The 25,469-nt window shown below is 44.7% G+C and overlaps 1 protein-coding gene across 1 annotated transcript; it reads right to left on the bottom strand.

Annotated features, from left to right (window-relative positions):
- Positions 1–1,916: 1,916 nt before the first annotated feature.
- LOC309556771 (F-box/LRR-repeat protein 6-like) lies at positions 1,917–25,274 on the bottom strand (the record flags this gene model as incomplete). Its single annotated transcript, XM_082259269.1, has 9 exons — positions 1,917–2,078; positions 2,157–2,403; positions 7,173–7,401; positions 11,098–11,211; positions 13,720–13,827; positions 15,587–15,718; positions 17,494–17,557; positions 24,740–24,898; positions 24,979–25,274. 9 exons carry the CDS (start codon positions 25,272–25,274, stop codon positions 1,922–1,924), a joined length of 1,506 nt encoding a protein of 501 aa, XP_082115395.1. The 3' UTR covers positions 1,917–1,921.
- Positions 25,275–25,469: the final 195 nt, after the last annotated feature.

A 25,469-nucleotide genomic window follows, 5' to 3' on the forward strand; every position in this document is an offset into this window, starting at 1 on the left:
TATTCTATGGCTGCACTTTGAAAACGTTTCGGTGGCCCCCTTTCACCTTCCCAGCCTGTTGTGGTCCAGTGGTAATTGGGTTAGACAACTTGCAGCTCGCAACACCATAGTCTCAGATTCTATCCAAAATATGGAATAAAGTGAAAAAGGGAGGGGTCCTGACTTCTAGCCCCCCCTCCGGGAGCCTCTTTCCCAGGGCCAGATTAATGTAGGGGCTATTGGAGCTGCAGCTCCAGGCCCCTACCTTTTATATAGGCCCCGGGTTGGCCATATTCACTGTGACCGCTCTTCTTTCACTTGTAAACACAGAAGTCTGGCTTCTATGCTCGCTTCCCCAGGCAGCACCCTTAGAACCTCCCCACACAGCGCGAAGGCCTGACAAGGAGGGACAGTTGCCGATGCATGGATGTGTTTATGGGCTTCAGAGACAGCATCCCATGTTGAATTAGGCATGCATGGCTGCACCCTTCCTCCTCTAGGTGCATGCCAAGGCACGGCCCTTAAGGCCCTTCAAAATCCTCAGCACCAAGACCATGATGCTCTTAATCCGGCCCTGCTCTTTCCTTGGGGACCCTAGATTTACGGAGGCTTTCATTTCTCCATATGATTTCACACAATAGTCAGAGAGAAATATCATCCGACTTTCAGACTTCTATAACGGAGATGTAATTCTCCCTTTTGAAAATATACTCAACACTTATAATATGCCGGACACAGAGAGACCAAATTACATACTCATAAAATAATTTTTTGAGTCGCATTACTCGAGATCCACTGGATCACCAGTTACGGTATTTGAACATATTTGTTTCACAACACCCAAGGGAAGGGGACTTATTTCCACCCTGTATAATGAATTTAATACACAACCCCCAGATAGGAAACTACCATATATGCTAAAGTGGGAAGCAGATTTGGACACAGAAATCTCCATAAAAGATTGGGGTCTGATGTGGTCCAATTTGCGTGAATGTACTAGGTCACTGTCAATTAGAGAGACAGCGGTAAAATTATTTACTAGATGGTACTACACACCAGTTCAATTGAACACATTTTTTGCGGACACCCCTCCCCCCCCCCCCCCCCCAAGAGTGTTTTAGAGGATGTTCGCTTCCTGGAACGCTTTTATACATATTCTGGAGTTGTGACAAGATCAAGCAGCTTTGGTCTGGATTATTTAAAATCATAGACCAAATGGCAAGTAAAAAGCTAATACTGTATATATATATATATATATATATATATACACACACACACACATATATATATATATACACACACATATATATATATATATACACACACACACATATATATATATACACACACACACATATATATATACACACACAAATACATATATATATATACACACACACACACATATATATATATACACACACACACATATATATATACACACACAAATACATATATATATATACACACACACACACATATATATATATATACACACACACACACACATATGTATATATATACACACACACACACACATATGTATATATATACACACACACATACATACAATAACATTAATAGAAATAAAGAAAATGAAATACTATAATAAACATACCGTCCATCTAAAGCACCGCACTGAATAAATAGCACCAGCAGAACAATAAAATAAAATCTGGGTGAAAAAAGTCTGTAAAAATCCTGAAATTTTGTTATTTTTGGCCTCTGGGCCTCCCATTTATGGGTGAAAACATATTGTAGAACTCAGATTCAGATTCTGAATACTTTATTAATGCCGATAGAAAAAGATTAAAACAGAATAGGAAAGTCATTAGTGCAGAGCCCTCTAGAATAATCAGTGCTCCAGCTGGAGGAGATCTAGAAATAGGCACAGGAGAGCCTCTGGATCCTTAAGTTCAATGAATAAAGTCCATCGGGGGTGTCACTGCTCTTCTGTCTCCTGAAGTTTCCGGGTCAGATCAGCCAGACACCCCTCAATGTCTTCTCTGCCGTGGTAAACGCGATCCAGTCCTTGGGGAATGTTGCGGCAGGAGGACAGGTCGAGGTGGGTGAGGGACCGGCAGCTGAGGAGGACATCTCTGTAGAGAAAAGAAGGGTCAGTACTCTGCAGGGTGGGCAGAATATCACTACAAATATCTAGATTGTGGAATGATCACCTGACAGCGTGGGGCGTGGCTCTTGTTTTTGAGAGATTCAAGGATCGGAGTGTGTTATTGCCGGCACCACTTCCTCTGGTGAGATTAAGCAAGGCCTCTACCAAATCCTCTTCTGTATATCCCTGACCTTTCAAGTCCAGTTCCCGCAGGCTGTGCCGCCATTTACCGGTCAGCAGATGGGACCCAGAAACAATGGAGACAGGTACAAGATCACTGCAGTACAAACCCAGGAAGAGGCGCTCCACATCTGATGAAGACAAGCAAAGATTAGACCCAGAGAACCCAACTGAAGGCCACATACAGTGTGAGAGAATATACCCTTATAACCATTCTTTTCTAATATCCAAAAATTACAGTCAGGAAAAAACAAAAGGGAGTGTTTACAACATAGGCATATATTAATTCCACACGAGGATGAGAATGATTGCCAAAAAAAATTGTGAAAACCTGAGGGGAAATGGAGCCGGTTGAGTAGCAAAAAGGGGGCCCAACAGGGTCATATGGTGGGGATCCACGCGGTATGTACTTGTACCAAGAAGGTATTATCTAAGATAACATTAACCGCTTGCCAACCCCGTACGACTATTTACTGCGGCGATCAGCCCCTCACAGGCAGAACTAAGTAGTACTACGTCGCTAGCCTGTGAGGGTCTCGGGAGCGAGGGCGCGTGTGACCGGCGAACCCGATCGTCGGGTGGAGAGGGAGAAAGGCAGGCGGCTAATGTAAAAAAGCCGCCTGTCATTCTCCCCTGTGTAAGAATAGTGATCATACGGTTCTACTATGTAGGACCATTGATCATTGTTCCTACACCTCAAGCCACAGCCAATCACAGTTAGAATCACGCCCCTAGGGACACACATAACCCCTCCCTCTCAAAAAAGTTAACCCCTTCACTGCCAGTGTAATTTTACAGTAACAGTGCATATGTATAGCACTGATTACTGTAGAAATGTCACTGGTAACCCCAAAAGTGTCAAAAATGTCAGTCAAGGGTCCGATCTGTCCGCCGCAATGTCGCAGTCCCGCAAAAAAATCGCAGATCGCCGCCATTACGCGTTTAAAAAAAAAAACAACAAAAATGACAAAAATCTTTCCCTTTGTTAGTAAACATGATAACTGTTGTGCAAACCAATCAAAATACGCTTTTTGCGATTTTTTTTTTTTACCAAACATATGTAGCAGAAAACAAATTGGCCGAAAATGTAAAAATATTTTGATTTTTAAATTTTTTTTTCTTGGGGAATTTCATATGAAAAAATGTGAAAAATATTGTTATTTTTGCAAAATTTACGCTCATTTTTTGTTTATAGCGCACGATCAAAAAATCGCACAGGTGATCAAATACCACCAAAAGAAAGCTCTGTTTGTGGGGAAATAAAGGACGTCAAATTAGTTTAGGTACAGCATGGCACGACCGCGCAATTGTCCATTAAAGTCACGCAGTGCCGAATCGCAAAATAGGCCCTGGTCAGGAAGGGGGTAAAATCTTCCGGGGCTTAAGTGGTTAAATAAAAAAAAGTTGTATAATGGGTTAATACTTTTTTTATTTAATGTTATCTTAGATAATACCTTCTTGGTACAAGTACATACCACGTGGATCCCCACCATATGACCCTGTTGGACCCCCTTTTTGTTACTCAATCTGCTCCATTTCCCCTCAGGTTTTGGCTATTTATATGGCAATCATTCTCATCCTCGTGTGTAAATAATATATGCCTATGTTGTAAACACTCCCTTTTGTTTTTTCCTGATTGTGTAATTTTTGGATATTAGAAAACAATGGTTATATGTATGTACTTATATTGTATTGTCATCTAATTGTTCGCTTTTTTAATTATACAGAGCATTTCACTACGAAGCTATTTTAGCGAAACATGTCGAGTAATTTGGCTCTACGAACTCTTTGATTGTCCAAATACAACATCAACCGATCTCGATGGACGGCAGCTTCACCTTTCTGTCACCCCTCATGAGATCTTCTTGATGTGATGTATCTATTATAAACAATGTAGGCTATGTGGGACTTTAAGTGAGACACCAGCAGGTAATGCCCAGCGTCTCCATCCCTGTATCAGAAAAGATTAAAGTTGAAGGATTAAAAGAGGAGGCATGGAAGCCAGCCAGCCCCCAGTCTGATGTACTCAACCTCCAGTCTGCCACCAACCAAGTAGACCGGTCTCATGATATAAATAAAGAACAGGGGTTTAGTTGACACGCATTTGGAAACGCATGTTTAAGCTACAGGGCCACTACACGGCACCCTGTGTTACCTGCAGTCCTAACACTTTCTACTTTGAGTGTCTCCACAATGGAAGCACATGGCTGCTAATGGATGGATAGGAGGCAGGTGGGAGGGAGGCAGCCCAAACCTCCCCCAACCCACCCCCATCCATGACTGGTCTAGTATCTCAAAACTCTAATAGTGATGTTGTAGCGATGGTACAAACTGAAAAGGACCAGCTGAGAAGCATGCACCTCCATCCCCTTGGCAGATGCAGTATAAAACACAGATTGGGACTTTATATGAGGCATTGGCCTGTAAAGCACAGTGCCTCCATCCCTAATTTCATAAAATATTTGGGACTTTACATGAGACAAGCAGGTCATGCTATTGGTCTCCATCCCTGTATATGAAAAAACTGAGGTCAAGTCAGACTGCATCCACCAAAAAACGCACGGTGGGACTTTAAACAAAGCACCAGCCTGTAGGCATAGCACCTCCATCCCTGGTTACATGAACAATGTAGGCTATGTGGGACTTTAAGTGAGACACCAGCAGGTAATGCCCAGCGTCTCCATCCCTGTATCAGAAAAAACAAAAGTTGAAAAGGATTAAAAGAGGTGCATTGAAGCCAGCCAGAGTTTTGAGATACTAGACCGGTCATGGATGGGGGTGGGTTGGGGGAGGTTTGGGCTGCCTCCCTTCCACCTGCCTCCTATTCATACATTAGCAGCCATGTGCTACCAATGTGGAGACACTCAAATAGAAAGTGTTAGGACTGCAGGTAATACAGGGTGCTGTGTCGTGGCCCTGCAGCTTACACATGCGTTTGCAAATGCGTGTCAACTAAACCCCTGTTCTTTATTTATATCATAAGACAGGTCTACTTGGTTGGTGGCAGACTGGAGGGTGAGTACATCAGACTGGGGCTGGCTGGCTTCCATGCACCTCTTTTAATCCTTTTCAACTTTCATTTTTTTGGGATGTATCTATTAACCTATGCCATTAATAATACTTTATAGCCTGTTTTCTTTGTATATTATTTGTTACTAATCAGCCCTATTGGGTACATTGACTAAACAATTGCCTTTGTTGAGACACAATGTTCACAATCTGATGTAATTTTAAAATTATATTAATAAAATTGTTAATTTTTAATATTTAGTGCCTTCAAAGTCCTTGCTTTTCCAACCTATCCATTTTCCAGTGCTGCATATTAGTGCCTCCTCATCAGTGCCTGTCAGTACGGCCTCATCAGTGCAGGAAAAAACGTATTTAGTTGCATAATTTTATAACATTAACAAAAAAACTTTTTTTTTTTTTTTTCAAACTTTTCAGTCTTTTTTAACCACTTAAGCCCCGGAGGATTTGGCTGCTCAAAGACCAGGGCCTATTTTGCGATTCGGCACTGCGTGACTTTAACGGACAATTGTGCGGTTGTGCGACGCCGTACCCAAATGAAATTGAGGTCCTTTTTTCCCACAAACAGAACTTTCTTTTGCTGGTATTTGATTTTTACTTTTTGCGCTATAAACAAAAAAAAGAGCGACAATTCTGAAAAAATAACAATATTTTTCACATTTCTTTAATTGAAATTCCCAAAAAAAAAAAAAATGTAAAAATCCAATTTGTTTTCTGCTACATATTTTTGGTGAAGAAAATCGCAATAAGCGTATTTTGATTGGTTTGCGCAAAAGTTATTGCGTTTACTAACTACGGGAAAGATTTCTGTCATTTTTATTGTTTTTTTTTAACGAGTAATGGCGGCGATCTGCGATTTTTTTTTTTGCGGGACTGCGACATTGCGGCGGACAGATCGGACCCTTGACTGAAATTTTTGACACTTTTGGGAGTACCAGTGACATTACTGCAGTAATCAGTGCTATAAATATGCACTGTTACTGTAAAAATGACACTGGCAGGGAAGGGGTTAACTTCATTGGTGATCAAGGGGTTAAATGTATCCCTAGGGGCGTGATTCTAACTGTGGGGGGGCGTGGCTAGTTATGTAACCACAGAGACATAGGATCCTACATAGCAGGATCGTATGATCTCTGCACTTACTTCAGGGAGAATGACAGACGGCTTTGCTTACATCAGCCGCCTGCATTTCTCCCTCTCCAGCGGGAGATCGCGAGTGACCGGCGGACGTCGGAGCCACCGGTCACTCACGCGGGGATGTTACTGAATGAGCGGGGGCGGGAGCTCGCCTCCGGCCGTGCGCGCTCGCCCCCTAGAGGCTCGTGGGCGAGCGATGTAGTACTACGTCGCTTTGCCCAGGAGGGGCTGACTGCTGCAGTAAATAGTCGTGCGGCGGTCGGAAAGCGGTTAATTTGTTTAGCAAAAAAGAAAAAAACTTGCAGTGATCAAATACCACCACAAGCTCTATTTGTGGGAAAAGAATTACATAAATTTGTGTTAGGTACAGTGTTGCATGACCGCGCAATTGTCATTCAAAATGCAACAGAGCTAAAAGCTGAAAATTGGCCTGGGCAGGAAGGGGGTGAAAGTGCCCGGTATTGAAGTGGTTAAATTAAATTTAAAAAAAAAAGTTCCTCTTTAACAAACTTCAAGGACACATCCTGGGCCTGTACGCTGAGCAGTCGCAGGCCGCAACTTGGGGTGCCACAGACAGACCTACTAGTCCAGGGAGAACAGACTGTGCTAGCAGTGTGACCATGGGGCCCTGGAGGATGAGGCCCACATCTTACCCCACTGCCACCTCTCCAATTTATAACCAGACACTCACACCAGGAATACGGGGGATGGGCTCTGGAGTTGCTCCGATACTGACCAGTACATGGGAGGTCCCACAATGCCTGTGGTGAGATCTTATAACATCCATGCAGGTCTAGGACTCGCAGCTTCCTAGAACCTTTAAGTAGCCTCTGGCAGACGTCATCGGTGAGGGGGGAGACAAATTTGGTGAGGCGCAGTTCCTTCAGCTCAGGAAAAGCGGAGGCACCAGTGCGAATTTCAGGTTCGGGTTTTGCCTGCCACGGGACGTTTAACAGTCTCAGCACCTGCAATGGAGAACAGAGGAACCTGAGAAGAAAGCTCATCATATGACCATCCCAACAGCATCAACTCTAAAGAGGACCTGTCACTTACACAGACACCTAAACACATTGCATATAAAAGAGTTCATACCTCACTGTAATGGTGATCAGCTGAAAATGCAGCCAATCCCTACTTTCAGCAGAAAGGGATCCTAGAGCAGCAGTGTCTCCCCTATACAACTCTATCTTTTTGTAGCTTTGAATTCAAAGTGAGAAAAAAATATATTTTTAATACAGACTTAACTGTAAAATCCATTTCTTGAAATACATCACGGGACACAGAGCCATAAATCATAACATATGGGTTATATAGCCACCCACAGGTGAAGGACACTGGCAACCAATCAGAAAGGATGTATCCCTATATAACCCCTCCCACACAGGAAGTACCTCAGTTTTGTAGAACGCGATAAAGGCCCCATAAAAGAGGGGCGGGACCTCTGTGTCCCGTGATGTACTTCAAGAAATGGATTTTACAGGTAGCTATGTATTAAAAATCCATTTTTCTTTTCGTACATCACGGGACACAGAGCCATAAATCATAACATATGGGATGTCCCAAAGCAATGCATCTGAGGGGAGGGGGACACCAAAAATACCGCCATCTGACCCCAAAAAGGATAACACTGCTGCCTGCAGAACACTGTGGCCAAATGCAGATTCCTCCTGGGTCCCAACATCCACACTATAGAAACGAGTGAATGCACCGATGACCAGGTCGCGGCCTTGCAAATCTGAGCCATAGAGGCTTGATGGCGATGTGCCCAAGAGGCACCTACTCCTCTGGTAGATGTGCCTTTACAGGAAAAGGTGGAACCTTTCCTACTAAGCATACGCCTGGGTAATAACCTGGTGAACCCAATGAGAAATCATAGACTTAGATGCTGCCAACTCTTTCCTGGGCCCTTCTGGCAGCACAAACAAGAGATCGGTCTTACAAATCTAAACTGATCTTTCCAAGTCAATTTTAAGTGCATGCACTATATAAAGAGAATGCAATAACTTTTCCTCCTCTGTCTGAGGATCTGGAAAAAAGGAAGGTAGTATAATGTTCTGATTCAAATGAAAGGTGGACACTATCTTGGGCAAAAAACCTGGGTGTATGGTACTAAAAAAAAAAAAAGAAGGTTGAATGTAGGATAATCTTCTTTCTTCTTTAGAGAATATGTGGAGAGAATCTCCACCGTGACCATCACCTTTAGAGGCCATTCTTTCTGATTGTTTGCCAGTGTCCTTCACCTGGAGGTGGCTATATAACCCATATGTTACATTTTTTGACTCTGTGTTCCGTGATGTACGAAAAGAAAATACATTGCTGGCAGGCAGGCTTTTAATTCAGAAAAGATTCTTCCTTCCATTCAGGTCTTCTTGGTGTTATAGAGCCCTCTTCCTTCCATCCAGGTCTCCTAGGTGTTATGGAGCCCTCCCCCATCTACCCAGGTCTCCTTGGTGTTTTGGAGCCCTCTTCCTTCCATCCAGGTCTCCTTGGTAATATGAAGCCCTCCTCCATGCATCCAGGTCTCCTTGGGGTTATGGAGCCCTCCTTCATGCATCCAGGTCTCCTTGGGGTTATGGAGTCCTCCTCCATCTATCCAGGTCTCTTTGGTGTTATGGAGCCCTCCTCCATCCATCCAGGTCTCCTTGGTGTTATGGAGCCCTCTTTCATCCATTTAGGTATCCTTGGTGTTATGGAGCCCTCTTCCATCCATCCTGGTCTTCTTGGTGTTATGGAGCCCTCCTCCATGCATCCAGGTCTCCTTGGGGTTATGGAGTCCTCCTCCATCTATCCAGGTCTCTTTGGTGTTATGGAGCCCTCTTCCATCCATCAAGGTCTTCTTGGTGTTATGGAGCTCTCTTCCATCCATTCAGGTCTCCTTGGTGTTATGGAGCCCTCTTCATTCTACCCAGGTCTCCTTCCAGATTCCCCTTGTGTTCAGCATATGGCTGTGTTATCTCACTTCTTGCCTCCCCAATTCTTGTCAACATCACTTTCTGTTTAAGTAGCCTTTATGAACCAGTTAAACAAGTTCATTAGCATTTATATAGAGGACGCCCAACCTCTGAATTCTAGATGGTAGATAAAATGTATTATTCCATATATAATTGCTAAAAAAAAAAATGAATAAAATAGCCACAGCAACACACTTTCATTTGTCTGGTGCTCTCTTTATACTCTTGGATACTTCAGTTTAGCCGACTGCTAACACGCTACAAATGCCTGGAATCTGCCAGTATAGGATGGAATTCTCCATTGGTTGTGCCTGCTGAAATCAGATCCACTGTAAGAACTCAATATTTCTGTCTCAACAACTACATTTAAGCAGAGCTCAGACATAAGATGTATCTAGATTTGTATAATGTGTGGTCACTGATAGCGAACACTTCCTATTTATTAACCACTTTACAACCGGAGGATTTTGCTGTCTTCCGTCCAGGCCACTTTTTGCGATTCGGCGCTGTGCGACTTCAACTGACAATTGCGCGGTCGTGCGACGCCGTACCCAAACGAAATTTACGTCCTTTTTCTCCCACAAACAGAGCTTTCTTTTGGTGGTATTTGATCACCTGTGCGATTTTTACTTTTTGCGCTATAAACAAAAAAAGAGCGTTTATTTTGAAAAAATAACAATATTTTTCACATTTTTTTATATGAAATTCCCCCCAAAAAAGATGTAAAAACCAATTTTTTTAAAAGTTTTTGGCCAATTTGTTTTATGCTACATATGTTTAGTAAAAAAAATCGCAATAAGCGTATTTTGATTGGTTTGCGCAAAAGTTATTGCGTTTACTAACAAAGGGAAAGATTTCTGTCATTTTTGGTGTTTTTTTTTTAACGCGTAATGGCGGCGATCTGCGATTTTTTTTGCGGGACTGCGACATTGCGGCGGACAGACCGGACCCCTGACTGACATTTTTGACACTTTTGGGGGTACCAGTGACATTACTGCAGTAATCAGTGCTATATATATGCACTGTTACTGTAAAAATGACACTGGCAGGGAAGGGGTTAATTTTATTGGAGAGGGAGGGGTTAATGTATGCCTGGTGCTTACTGACGTGTAGGGGGGGAGGTGACTGTGTGATTCATGGACAGATCGGATGTCCAGCTATGCTGAACAGTCCGATCTGTCAGTCCCTGTCACTATGGAGATCCGCCCGCTGTGTTTACACACAGCGGGCGGATCTCCAGACTCGATCCCCGACGATCGGGTAAGAGCAGCGGCGATCGCCGCTGCTCCTCCCCTGGCCCGACTCCCGCTGTGAATGAAAACAGCGGGAGCGAGCCTCCGGCGGCGCGCAAGCGCTGCCCAGAAGGGGAGGAGTCCAGTCACGTTAATACTACGTGACTGGACGGGAACGAGCCACTCTGCCGCAGTAGTATTACCGTGAGCGGTAGTAGAGTGGTTAAGGACTGTCTCTGCAACTATGACACTCTGAATGTGGCGATTGTGAAATTCTGTTGACTCCCCGGGTAAAATACAAACTCCATTTCTATACAACTTTTTTTAAAAAAAGCTGATATCCCATCTTCACGCTGTTCCCGCTGGTGGAATTAATGGACCGTTGTGAGGTTCTTCTGTGATTTTATAGAAATGCAAAAGATACAATTCTGACAATACTCCAGTCCATATAAAGGGTACCTGTATTATACTCACTCACCTCCAGCTTGGGGCAGGAAGCCTGAAACCCTTCAATGGAGAGCTGAAGGGTCTTGACCTTCGCCCATCTGGGAACATTCACCTCTAAAAGCCTGAGCTCTGGACACCAGCCACGCTATAATCACAAAAAGAAGACTATTAGAGACACATAGGAGAGGAAGGCAAAGGAAAGGAGGAAGATAGAATTGGAGAGGGATATGTAACAGAGATGAGATAAGCAAAGGAGGAGGATAGAACTGGGGAGGGATATATAATGGAGATGAGATAAGTGAAGGAGGAGGATAGAACTGGGGAGGGATATATAATGGAGATGAGATAAGCGAAGGAGGAGGATAGAACTGGGGAGGGATATATAATGGAGATGAGATAAGCGAAGGAGGAGGATAGAACTGGGGAGGGATATATAATGGAGATGAGATAAGGGAAGGAGGAGGATAGAACTGGGGAGGGTTATATAATGGAGATGAGATAAGGGAAGGAGGATAGAACTGGGGAGGGATATATAATGGAGAGGAGATAAGGGAAGGGGGAGGATAGAACTGGGGAGGGTTATATAATGGAGATGAGATAAGGGAAGGAGGATAGAACTGGCGAGGGATATATAATGGAGATGAGATAAGGGAAGGAGGAGGATAGAACTGGGGAGGGATATATAATGGAGATGAGATAAGGGAAGGAGGAGGATAGAACTGGGGAGGGATATATAATGGAGAGGAGATAAGAGAAGGAGGATGATAGAACTGGGGAGGGTTATATAATGGAGATGAGATAAGGGAAGGAGGAGGATAGAACTGGGGAGGGATATATAATGGAGGAGATAAGGGAAGGAGGAGGATAGAACTGGAGAGGAATATATAATGGAGATGAGATAAGGGAAGGAGGAGGATAGAACTGGGGAGGGATATATAATGGAGAGGAGATAAGGGAAGGAGGAGGATAGAACTGGGGAGGGATATATAATGGAGAGGAGATAAGCGAAGGAGGAGGATAGAACTGGGGAGGGATATATAATGGAGGAGATGAGGGAAGGAGGAGGATAGAACTGGGAAGGGTTATATAATGGAGATGAGATAAGCAAAGGAGGAGGATAGAACCAAGCAGGGATATATAATGGAGATGAGATAAGGGAAGGAGGAGGATAGAACTGTGGAAGGATATATAATGGAGAGGAGATAAGGGAAGGAGGAGGATAGAACTGGGGAGGGATATATAATGGAGAGGAGATAAGGGAAGGAGGAGGATAGAACTGGGGAGGGATATATAATGGAGAGGAGATAAGCGAAGGAGGAGGATAGAACTGGGGAGGGATATATAATGGAGGAGATGAGGGAAGGAGGAGGATAGAACTGGGAAGGGTTATATAATGGAGATGAGATAAGGGAAGAAGGAGGATAGAACTGGGGAGGGATATATAATGGAGAGGAGATAAGCGAAGGAGGAGGATAGAACTGGGGAGGGATATATAATGGAGATGAGATAAGGGAAGGAGGAGGATAGAACTGTGGAAGGATATATAATGGAGAGGAGATAAGGGAAGGAGGAGGATAGAACTGGGGAGGGATATATAATGGAGATGAGATAAGGGAAGGAGGAGGATAGAACTGGGGAGGGATATATAATGGAGATGAGATAAGCAAAGGAGGAGGATAGAACTGGGGAGGGATATATAATGGAGATGAGATAAGGGAAGGAGGAGGATAGAACTGGGGAGGGATATATAATGGAGATGAGAAAAGGGAAGGAGGAGGATAGAACTGTGGAAGGATATATAATGGAGAGGAGATAAGGGAAGGAGGAGGATAGAACTGGGGAGGGATATATAATGGAGATGAGATAAGGGAAGGAGGAGGATAGAACTGGGGAGGGATATATAATGGAGATGAGATAAGCAAAGGAGGAGGATAGAACTGGGGAGGGATATATAATGGAGATGAGATAAGGGAAGGAGGAGGATAGAACTGGGGAGGGATATATAATGGAGATGAGAAAAGGGAAGGAGGAGGATAGAACTGTGGAAGGATATATAATGGAGAGGAGATAAGGGAAGGAGGAGGATAGAACTGGGGAGGGATATATAATGGAGAGGAGATAAGGGAAGGAGGAGGATAGAACTGGGGAGGGATATATAATGGAGAGGAGATAAGTGAAGGAGGAGGATAGAACTGGGGAGGGTTATATAATGGAGATGAGATAAGGGAAGGAGGATAGAACTGGGGAGGGATATATAATGGAGATGAGATAAGGGAAGGAGGATAGAACTGGGGAGGGTTATATAATGGAGATAAGATAAGGGAACGAGGAGGATAGAACTGGGGAGGGTTATATAATGGAGATGAGATAAGGGAAGGAGGAGGATAGAACTAGGGGGGGGGGTTATATAATGGAGATGAGATAAGGGAAGGAGGAGGATAGAACTGGGGAGGGATATATAATGGAGGAGATAAGGGAAGGAGGAGGATAGAACTGGGGAGGGTTATATAATGGAGAGGAGATAAGGGAAGGAGGAGGATAGAACTGGGGAGGGATATATAATGGAGAGGAGATAAGCGAAGGAGGAGGATAGAACTGGGGAGGGATATATGACCTAGTTTGGTGGAGATATATATATACCAGAGGCACATACCGCTATTCCGGCCATAATTGATGTCATATGAAGGGTGTATGACAGCAGAAGTCGCCTGACACGGGCACCGTACATCTCTAGGAATCTTTGCACAGCATCAAACTGAACCTATGGAGACAACACACCCATCACTACAAGACAAACAGAAGGTGAGGGAAGTATCAGCAGACAGCGGTCAAAGTCAAGCCTCAGACTTGGGGCACTTACAGAGAGGGAAAAAAGTATTTGATCCCCTGCTGATTTTGTACATTTGGCCACTGACAAAGAAATGATCAGTCTATAATTTTATTGGTCGGTTTATTTTACCAGTGAGAGACAGAATAACAACAAAAATATCCAGAAAAAAACACATTTCAAAAAAGTTATAAATTGATTTGAATTTTAATGAGTGAAATAAGTATTTGACCCCTTCACAAAACATGACTTGCTACTTGGTGGCAAAATCCTTGTTGGAAGCACAGAGGTCAGACGTTTCTTGTAGTTGGCCTCCAGGTTTGCACACATCTCAGGAGGGATTTTGTCCCACTCCTCTTTGCAGATCCTCTCTAAGTCACTAAGGTTTTGAGGATGACGTTTGGTAATTCGAACCTTCAGTTCCCTCCACATATTTTTAATGGGACTAAGGTCTGGAGACTGGCTAGGCCACTCCAGGACCCTAATGTGCTTCTTCTTGAGCCACTCCTTTGTTGCCTTAGCCATGTATTTTAGGTCATTGTCATGCTGGAATACCCATCAACGACCCATTTTCAATGCCCTGGCTGAGGGAAAGAGGTTCTCACCCGAGATTTGATGGTACATGGCCCTGTCCATCGTCCCTTTGATGCGGTGAAGTTGTCCCCTTAGTAGAAAAACACCCCCAAAGCATAATGTTTCCACCTCCATGTGTGACGGTGGGGGATGGTGTTCTTGGGGTCTTAGGCAGCATTCCTCCTCCTCCAAACAAAGCGAGTTGAGTTGATGCCAAAGAGCTTGATTTTGGTCTCATCTGACCACAACACTTTCACCCAGTTCTCCTCTGAATCATTCAGATGTTCATAGGCAAATTTCAGATGGGCTGTACATGTGCTTTTTTAAGCAGGGTGACCTTGCGGGTGCTGCAGGATTTTAGTGCTTCACGGCGTAGTGTGTTTCCAATTGTTTTCTTGCTGACTATAGTCCCAGCTGCCTTGAGATCATTGACAAGTTTCTCCCATGTAGTTCCTCACCGTTCTCATGATCATTGAAACTCTACGAGGTGAGACCTTACATGGAGCCCAAGAGAGAGGGAGACTGACAGTTATTTTGTGTTTCTTCCATTTGCAAATAATCGCACCGACTGTTGTCACCCTTTCAGCAAGCTGCTTGGCGATGGTCTTGTAGCCCATTCCAGCCTTGTGCAAGTCTACAATCTTGTCCTTGATGTCCTTGGACAGCATTTTGGTCTTGGCCATGGTGGAAAGTTTGGAATTTGATAGATTGATTGATTGGTTTCTTTATACAGGAAACAAGCTGAGATTAGGAGCACTCCCTTTAAGAGAGTGCTCCTATTCTCAGATCATTACCTGTATAGAAGACACCTGAGAGCCAGAAATCTTGCTGATTGATCGGGGATCAAATATTTATTTCACTCATTAAAATGCAATTCAATTTATAACTTTTTTGAAATGCGTTTTTCTGGATATTTTTGTTGTTATTCTGTCTCTCACTGATAAAATAAACCGACCATTAAATTATTGACTGATCATTTCTTTGTCAATGGGCAAACGCACAAAATCAGCAGGGGATCAAATACTTTTTTCCCTCACTGTAAAATGGAGAAAACACAAGACAGCCTCCCATATCAAACACAGCTTGTTCTGCAGAGTGTGTAGAGCGATGCACATTGTACCTTGGAGAATTGCAGGTTGAGATTCTGCAATTTTGAACAGCAACGTCCTATAGACAGCAGGTCATCCACAGTCACCTGATTACAATGTGACATTGTAAGAGACGTCAGCAGTGGGCAGGACTGCGACAAATTCTACAGAAAAACAGAAAAGACGGTGAGAAGCAGGATACCAGGCGAAGATATCAAGACAGATATTTGAGGGAGATTATAGGCCCCCTTTTGAGAGTCGGTCAGGATGGAAGCCCTGTGGCATCTGGAGACATAGAGGAAACAACCTTGGCATCCAGAAACCCTTATGGCATCTGGGCACAGGTGGAGAGGCCCCAGTGGCTTCAGAGGATAAGAAGGAGGCCCTGTGGCTTCAAGGTACAGATGGGGAGAACCCTGATGGCTTGTGGGGACAGATAGGAGGTCCCTATGGCATCCAAGTATGAGGGCCCTGTGGCATCTGGTGAGAGATGGGAGGGACTCATGGCACCAAGAAGGTGGAAGGCACCCATGGCATGTGGAGACAGGCAGAAGTCACTATGGCATCCATGGACACAGGGCCGGTGCTAGACTGTTTTACGCCCTAGGCAAGATCAGCTACTTGCGCCCCCCCCCCAAAAAAAAAAAAAGGGAAGGGGTTAAAAACTGCTCTATGTCATATCCAGTGACCCTGATCTGATGGTTCCTCCATGTAATGCTGTCATACCCAGTGATCCCAATGTTCCTCTATGTCACATCAGGGGTCCCTGATGTTCCTCCATGTCATACCCGGAGACCCTAATGTTTTTCCATGTCACACCTGGGGACCCTGATGTTCCTCCATGTCACACCTGGGGACCTCAATCCCCAATGGCACACCCAGGGATCCCAATTCCTCATGGCACACCTGGTGACCCCAAACCCCTGTTACACTTGTGACCCCTTTCCCCCCTGTCACACCTGGTGACTCCGATTCCCCCTGGCATACCTGGTGACCGGAATTCTCTTTCACACCAGTGATACTCCATGTCACACCCAGGGACCCTGATTCCCTGTTCTGGGGACACTTACTGAGCAGTATGAAGAGAGTGGCCTGCACTCTGCCCTCCTTCACTGTGATCCTGCTGATTCCTTCTCCCAGGACGCTCCTCTCCTCACCACAGCTCCAACCGGCTCCTGTTGGAGGGAGAAGCAGCAGTCAGAGAGCTCCGCACCTCCTTCATCACCAACATCCTCAGACCATTCCGGTACCTCGTCGCTTCTGCTCCAGTAAAGGTGCCGCCCTGCAGTACCGAGCTCCGGCTCAGGTTCAGCTCTCCCCCGCTCCCTGCTTAATACCGACCGAGGGAAATGAACGGCTGCCCACCAGCTCAGATTAGAGAGTCACTTCCCGCCCAGGGATTAGGCTGCTCAGCTCCAGACGAAGAGGATCATTATGCAGCTAGCACTCCGGTGGGCTATTTTCCTGCCCCTTGGGACTCCCCCAACAATGGTGGAAAGCCAGGGCCTGGTAGTTCTGCCACTGCCCCAGACACCTGACATCTTCCTCTGTCCCTTCTTCCTCCCCCACTGCCGTCCCTCCCCTCAGCTCACAAGGATCATTCATGACGGAGAGTGAGTGCTGACTCGTGGCTGCGCCCCTAGGTGGCAATGCGCCCTAGGCGGCTGCCTAGTTTGCCTAGTGGAAGCACCGGCCCTGCATGGACAGGGGAGAGGACCTAGTGGCAAGGGGGGAGAGGTATGAAGCACCAGTGGCACCAAGAGCTCGTGGGAGGAACTCATGGCATGTAGGGACAGGCAAGATAACCCTATGGCATTAAGAGACTAAAAACGAGGGTCCCATGGCATCTGGGGATAGATAAGAGGCGCCCATGGTGTCTAAGGACAGGTGGTAGGGACTTCTCAGCCCCTGAGGATGGAGAGTAAACGATCGCACTTACCTGTAGTACAAAGGAAACAGAACTCTTCCATTTATGAAGAGAAAAGTCAGAGACCTGAGGAAGCCTAGAAGAAACAAACTGGATTACAGATGACAGCAATGAAGGTGAGGACATGTGATCAATATTCCAAAAGATTTCGACCACTAGTCAGTGTAAACCCTGGACACAGCTAAACAGATGACTGCTACAGTATATATGCAACAAAAATGTTCACCGTGCAACACTCACCACTAGAACTAAATATAAAAGTGAGCACTGCTACTTGGAATGGATAAAGGTTCATGCATGGGGATCTCCTATGGCAACTGCTTTTAAGGCACCACCAATCTCCCCTTGATATATACACTACAGTACCAAAAGTATTGGGACGCCTGCCTTTACATACTGGTGAACATTAATGGCATCCCAGTCTTAGTCTGTAGGTTTCAATATTGAGTTGGCCCACCCTTTGCACCTATAACAGCCCATCCATGTCTTTATGGGCCTTGCTTTGTGCACTGTTCCAAATCATTTGGTGGAGGGGGGATTATGGTGTGGGGTTGTTTTTCAGGGGTTGGGCTTGGCCGTTTAGTTCCAGTGAAGGGAACTCTTAAGGCGTCAGCATGCAAAGACATTTTGGACAGTTTCATGTTCCCAACTTTGTGGTAACAGTTTGGGAATGGCCACTTCCGGTTCCAACATAAAAAGCAAGGTCCATAAAGACATGGATGAGCGAGTTTGGGGTGGAGGAACTTGACTGGCCTGCACAGAGTCCTGACCTCAACCCGATAGAACACCTTTGGGATGAATAAGAGTGGAGACTGTGAGCCAGGCCTTCTCTCCAACATCAGTGCCTGACCTCACAAATGCGCTTCTGGAAGAATGGTCAAACATTTCCATAGACACTGTCAGAACTATCGGGACTAAAAATTGAGTCATATAAAGCCTATACATATTATTTTATACATATTGTTCTAATGGGCAACCTAGCAGCCATTTTGTCATGGGGTGAATGAAAGTTCATTCAGGCGATCTCTGAAAACCCTCCTCTTCAGTGAAGCATATCCTATCCACACCTAACAACTCTACCTCCATTTTATCCATTTGCCCACCCCCCTCGGTTACTGCCTTTTGTTTCACTTGACCCTACCTTCTAGATTGTAAGCTCTAATGAGCAGGGCCCTCTGATTCCTCCTGTATTGAATTGTATTGTAACTGTATTGTCTTCCCCACACTGTAAAGCTCTGCGCAAACTGTTGGCGCTACAGTGCCTTGCGAAAGTATTCTGCCCCCTTGAACTTTGCGACCGTTTGCCACATTTCAGGCTTCAAACATAAAGATATAAAACTGTAAATTTTTGTGAAGAATCAACAACAAGTGGGACACAATCATGAAGTGGAACAAAATTTATTGGATATTCCAAACTTTTTTAACAAATAAAAAACTGAAAAATTGGGCATGCAAAATGATTCAGCCCCCTTAAGTTAATACTTTGTAGCGCCACCTTTTGCTGCGATTACAGCTGTAAGTCGCTTGGGGTATGTCTCTATCAGTTTTGCACATCGAGAGACTGAAATGTTTGCCCATTCCTCCTTGCAAAACAGCTCGAGCTCAGTGAGGTTGGATGGAGAGCGTTTGTGAACAGCAGTTTTCAGTTCTTTCCACAGATTCTCGATTGGATTCAGGTCTGGACTTTGACTTGGCCATTCTAACACCTGGATATGTTTATTTGTGAACCATTCCATTGTAGATTTTGCTTTATGTTTTGGATCATTGTCTTGTTGGAAGACAAATCTCCGTCCCAGTCTCAGGTCTTTTGCAGACTCCATCAGGTTTTCTTCCAGAATGGTCCTGTATTTGGCTCCATCCATCTTCCCATCAATTTTAACCATCTTCCCTGTCCCTGCTGAAGAAAAGCAGGCCAAACCATGATGCTGCCACCACCATGTTTCACAGTGGGGATGGTGTGTTCAGGGTGATGAGCTGTGTTGCTTTTACACCAAACATAACGTTTTGCATTGTTGCCAAAAAGTTTGATTTTGGTTTCATCTGAGCAGAGCCCCTTCTTCCACATGTTTGGTGTCTCCCAGGTGGCTTGTGGCAAACTTTAAATGACACTTTTTATGGATATCTTTAAGAAATGGCTTTCTTCTTGCCACTCTTCCATAAAGGACAGATTTGTGCAGTATACGACTGATTGTTGTCCTATGGACAGAGTCTCCCACCTCAGCTGTAGATCTCTGCAGTTCATCCAGAGTGATCATGGGCCTCTTGGCTGCATCTCTGATCAGTCTTCTCCTTGTATGAGCTGAAAGTTTAGAGGGACGGCCAGGTCTTCGTAGATTTGCAGTGGTCTGATATTCCTTCCATTTCAATATTATCGCTTGCACAGAGCTCCTTGGGATGTTTAAAGCTTGGGAAATCTTTTTGTATCCAAATCCGGCTTTAAACTTCTCCACAACAGTATCTCGGACCTGCCTGGTGTGTTCCTTGTTCTTCATGATGCTCTCTGCGCTTTAAACGGACCTCTGAGACTATCACAGTGCAGGTGCATTTATACGGAGACTTGATTACACACAGGTGGATTCTATTTATCATCATTAGTCATTTAGGTCAACATTGGATCATTCAGAGATCCTCACTGAACTTCTGGAGAGAGTTTGCTGCACTGAAAGTAAAGGGGCTGAATAATTTTGCACGCCCAATTTTTCAGTTTTTTTTTTTACGTTAACAAAGTTTGAAATATCCAATAAATTTCGTTCCACTTCATGATTGTGTCCCACTTGTTGATTCTTCACAAAAAATTACAGTTTTATATCTTTATGTTTGAAGCCTGAAATGTGGCAAAAGGTCGCAAAGTTCAACGGGGCCGAATACTTTCGCATGGCACTGTATATAAATCCTGTATAATAATAAACAAAAATTGTCTTTGAGTTTCTTTAACAGACAAGTTTTAAGTCTCAGCAAAAGATTTTTTTTTTCTTTAAGCCATAAATAATGGGGCCCTTTTGAAATCTCACCAGATAGAGTCCAACCAGAATGGCACCAGATACTAATGAGGGTGATATTTGAAGCCTTATCTGTGTTTCACAATGAACAATGATCAATATATATATATATTTTTTTTTAGAACTCATTTAAAATATGCTTAAAGGAAACATTATGTGAAATACATTAGCAACAATGTGTTGTTATATTTTCGATATAGTAGGCGTGAACTAGAGGTATATAATGTTGGGTAGATACAGTATATATACCATTTTCTTACCTTATGTGTAAAGAACTAAATTGTGTCTTGAACTAATTTACTTAATTTTAAGGTATGTGAAGGAGGGGTATTCTGAGACGCTGTGGTCGTAAACCTTATCCAAGCAAACATATATCTTAAAGGGAGCTTCTATTCTTGACAGAAACTGAGGCGGTAGGGGACAACCCAGGAGATTTAATTTCTTTCCTAGACTTAGGTCAAAAGGTTATCTTTGGGAAAACAATGAAATTAAATTCAATGTCCCAAATTTGATCGTAATCTAACAGTGCCCCCTGGTGATTGTTCAAAGTTGTGTCCGAATTATAGAAACTTAGCAAATAAGCCCCTTTTTGAGGTATTTGTCATATGGGAAACAAGATCCCCGCCTACATTTCCTATAGGAGAAAAGTTTCATGTCAGTTAGAGACGGGGGTGGGGGGGGGATTGAACAGATCAAGAAAGATGGCAGATGACGCAGGCTCACCTGAGGTGCGGAATCTAAGTACTAACCGGTGTTCACCAGCGCTCCTGATGGTGGAGATGGATTTTGCTGCGTGTTAGTACCAGGTCGCGGTCCTCAGGATCGCCCCATCAGGAGGTGAGCAAGCCAGGGTCCAGTAGCAGATCTAGCAGGTCAGGATCAAGCAGAAGCGTAGTCTAGGAATAGCCAAAGGTCGGTAACAAGTAGTTGCAGGTCGGGATTAGGCAAAAGCGTAGTCGAGGAACAAGCCAAGTGTCGATAACGAATGGTAGCGAAGATACGGACGGCAGCAGGAGAAACAAGCAAGATATTGGCTGGTGAAGGTACAATATTCTGGCGACCAGGAAGTGCAAAGACATGGCTTAAATCAGGAAGTTCATGGGAGGAGCAAAGAGTTCAAGGTTCAAGGCAATCAAGATTCATGGCAAGATCATTCAAGGATTTGTCCAAGGAGCTGTCCAGTATTCCAGGTGGCTCAGCAAGTAGAGTCATTACCAGACACACTGGAGGTCCCAGGTTCAAGTTCGGGTCCTGACAGAAACATCCTTGATGAAAACCTTCTCCAGAGCGCTCTGGACCTCAGACTGGAGCAAAGGTTCATCTTCCAACAGGACAACGGCCCTAAGCACACAGCCAAGATAACAAAGGAGTGACTACGGGACAACTCTGTAAAGAGGCCCAGCCAGAGCCCAGACTTGAACTCAACTGAATGATGATTTGGGGAGCCGTGTCATCTGCTGGTGTTGGTCCACTGTATTTTATCAAGTCCAAATTCAGCGCAGCCCTCTAGCAGGCAATTCTAGAGCACTTCATGCTTCCCTCTACTGACCAGCTTTATAGAGATGCTGATGCCCACACTGCCAAAACTACCAATAACTGGTCACATGATCATGGGATTGTGCTTGATTGGTCAGCAAACTGGCCTGACCTAAACCCCATAGAGAATCTGTGGGGTATTGTCAAGAGGAAGATGAGAGACACCAGACCCAACAATGCAGAGGAGCTGAAGGCCGCTATCAAAGCAACCTGGGCTTCCATAACACCTCAGCAGTGCCACAGGCTGATCGCCTCCATGCCACACCTCCATGCCACGCCTCTATGCCACGCCCCATTGATGCAGTAATTCATGCAAAAGGAGCCCCAACCAAGTATTGAGTGCATCCTATACTGTACATGGACTTCTCACTAAGACAACATTTCTGTATTTATAAAAAAAAAAAATTTTTTATTGGTCGTATATAATATTCTAATTTTCTGAGATACTGAATGTTGGGGTGTCACTCGCTGGAAGCCATAATCATCAAAATGAAAAGAAAAAAATGTGTGAAATCACATCTATATAATATATATCACTCTGTGTAACACATCTATATAAAATATAGGAGGTTACCTTTCTGAATTGAATTACTGGAATGAATTCACTTTTTGATGATATTCCAATTTTAAGAGATGCTCCTGCACTAATTTCATATAAACACCAATGGTGACTCTCAGTGCTAATGTGAAGAAGAGTGAAATAATGTGTAGCAGGTTTTCCAGGCATGGGGCCTGAGGTGGGTCTGCCATTGTTACCGGTAACACTTCCAGCACATTTGAACTGTAACTCCAGGTGTGAGAACTGAGACAAGGACAATTCCGGCATCTTTGGTTTGTGTGTTTTATTATGTTTCGGGGATAGGAGAAGGGAATGAGTGGGATGCTCCTCTGGCTCAACTAGGTACAATTTCGGGACTCTTCTAGAACAATGCCTGTTAGCGCTGTCTTGACGGCAGCCGACGCTTCCTGACGCTTGTTTGCCAGGACTGTCGAACACTTGACTCCTGACATTGCTTTGCTCAAAAGTCACTGAATAGCTCCCTCCGGCCCTGCGCTGGCGTGAGGCAGCTCTTCCTGTGCTGTTGGAACTCTCAGCTGGTATACTCCACACTGTACACTGGCACTTCAGGGCCCAAACTGCAGGCGCCCCTTTAACACTTTCCGGGTCCTTAACCTAGGTACCCCCTCTAACACTTCAGGGTCCTCTGACTAAGTACCCCCTCTAACACTTCAGGGTCCTCTGACTAAGTACCCCATCCAACACTTCAGGGTCCTCTGACTAGGTACCCCCTCTAACACTTCAGGGTCCTCTGACTAGGTACCCCCTTTACAGCTAGCTGACTCTTGGATCCCAGAACCTTCTATAGAGCGGTCTCCTCTGACACTAGGAAGACCCCCAGGGTCAATCCACAGTACTCACAACCTTTATAAGCTTTCCTGGGACTGGACCCCTCTCTCGCTCCGCTGGTTCTCGGCACACCGGATCCCCTTCAGCTCAACTCAGCACCCTCTGGGCTCTCAGGCAGCACCCAGGGACATCCACTTCCTCTGACAGGAGGAGAGACAGCCGTACTTCCCCCTCCTGGGACTCTGCTTCCCGCCAAAGACGCTGCGTCATGCACTCCCCTCAAACTTATACCCACTCCCAGAATCCTCTGCGGCAGAATCTGCCTTCTGGGGTAGATACAAGCCTGACTGAGCCCCTGATTGGGTTTCCTCCACTGCTCAATGAGAATCCTCTCACAGAGCCAGTGGGGAGACTCCCCTCTCAGTAACCTCACCTGGGGAGACATGACAGTCCAGCTGAAATCATGGCCCTGCTGTTAAGCAGCCAAGGTCCATTATACTTTACCTAGCACCTACCTGCAGGGTGCTACATCTGTCTCTATTGTCACTATCACTATATGTACAGCCCACAGTGATACTATGCAATCTTCCTATTACACTCCATTACTCCGTGTCAAACATGCTTCACGCGGCATTTAACCCCTCCACCGAGTGTGCTCTCACCTCGGGTAATGGACCACACACAATAATATGGTCTAATTACACTTTTGTTCCTCCAGAGAGGACTTTGAGTAGTCCTTCTGGGCATTAATAGCACAGATGCCTCCTCCTTCTAATCGCTCCTCCACTCAGCCATAGAAATGTAAAGTACAACCATAGTGCTTTATCCTTAAAACCACAAATATTACTAAAAACAACTCAAGGTATAAAACTCACATTCTCCAAAACTGTAAACACAAATGACCACAAGCAATAAAAATACTGCATCCACCAGTGCACATCCCAGAGGAAGCCACGTGACCCTGTGGCGCAACGCGTAGGAGAGGGGCTTGATGTCACAACGCTTGAACACTGGAGGCCGAGAATTAGTGGTAACTGATACCCTGGATGAATGCACTGAGACATGCTGGGTAAAGGGGGGTTATACATGAGGCTGGCTTACACTTTTTCTGGTTGCCAGTGTCCAATCTTCGAGTAGGCGGCAGTATAACCCAATAGTGTAAGAATTACTGTGTCCCTTAATGGAGGAAGAAGAAAGTTTCATTTAATTCTTCAAAAATGTGACACCAAAATGTAAAGTAAAGGCATGGGAATTCTTTTTTTTTTGTTTGGAATAGTTTTGGGGTCTTCTGGTTTGTGGATATCTGCAGATAACACTTCTTGCTGCCCAATTCTACAACCTGTCTAACAAACATCTAGAGAAGATCTAAACTGACCATTGCTGGATGAACGCCTCCATTGTCTTCATCACCCTTTCCTGGGTTCGAGGTGAATCTTTTTCGTCTGGAATGACCCAGCAGCGACTCACTGTCACACGGCGCCACAAGTCCCGACTGGACGCTACCCTTCTCCATAGCCGACACACCTGGGAGAGCCTACAGATGAAAAGGGACACAGGGACATAAGAGATGAAGAGAATAATACCCAGGATACGCCCGTCATCTTCTGTCCTCACCTGCACAGAGTGGGCACCGCACCCTCACTGTCCACCAGTAATCGGAAGACTCGATATAAGATCTCCACTGGGATGACAGAGCTCCAGCCAAAGTCAGTGGTGACAGCTTCCTTGTCCATTGATGCCACCACACAGCCTGCGTTCCGATCGTGATTGCTGGAGTTGAGGAGCGCCATGTCCTTATCTGTTTGATTGATATAATGGGAAGGTGCTGCATTTTGGGATTGCTGCCTGTTTCTGGAGTGTTTTTTGGGACGACCACGCTTTGCAGAGCGCTTCTTGCGGGAAGGTGACATCTAAAAGGAAGAGATAATAATGATATAACAATAAAAATAATAATGAGATGCTTCCAGCGGAAGGACAATGTTCCAGTTTAATAGGTGACTCAATTAACAATAGGAATGTACACCTAGGAGGCACACAAAGGGGCAAAGACAAACATAACACCTTAGATTACAGCAGAAGACCCCAGTATCAGCTTGGTTTGAGCT

The sequence above is a fragment of the Pelophylax lessonae genome (genome assembly GCF_965119305.1).
Source record: "Pelophylax lessonae genome assembly, chromosome: 5".
NCBI classification, from domain to species: Eukaryota; Metazoa; Chordata; class Amphibia; order Anura; family Ranidae; genus Pelophylax; species Pelophylax lessonae.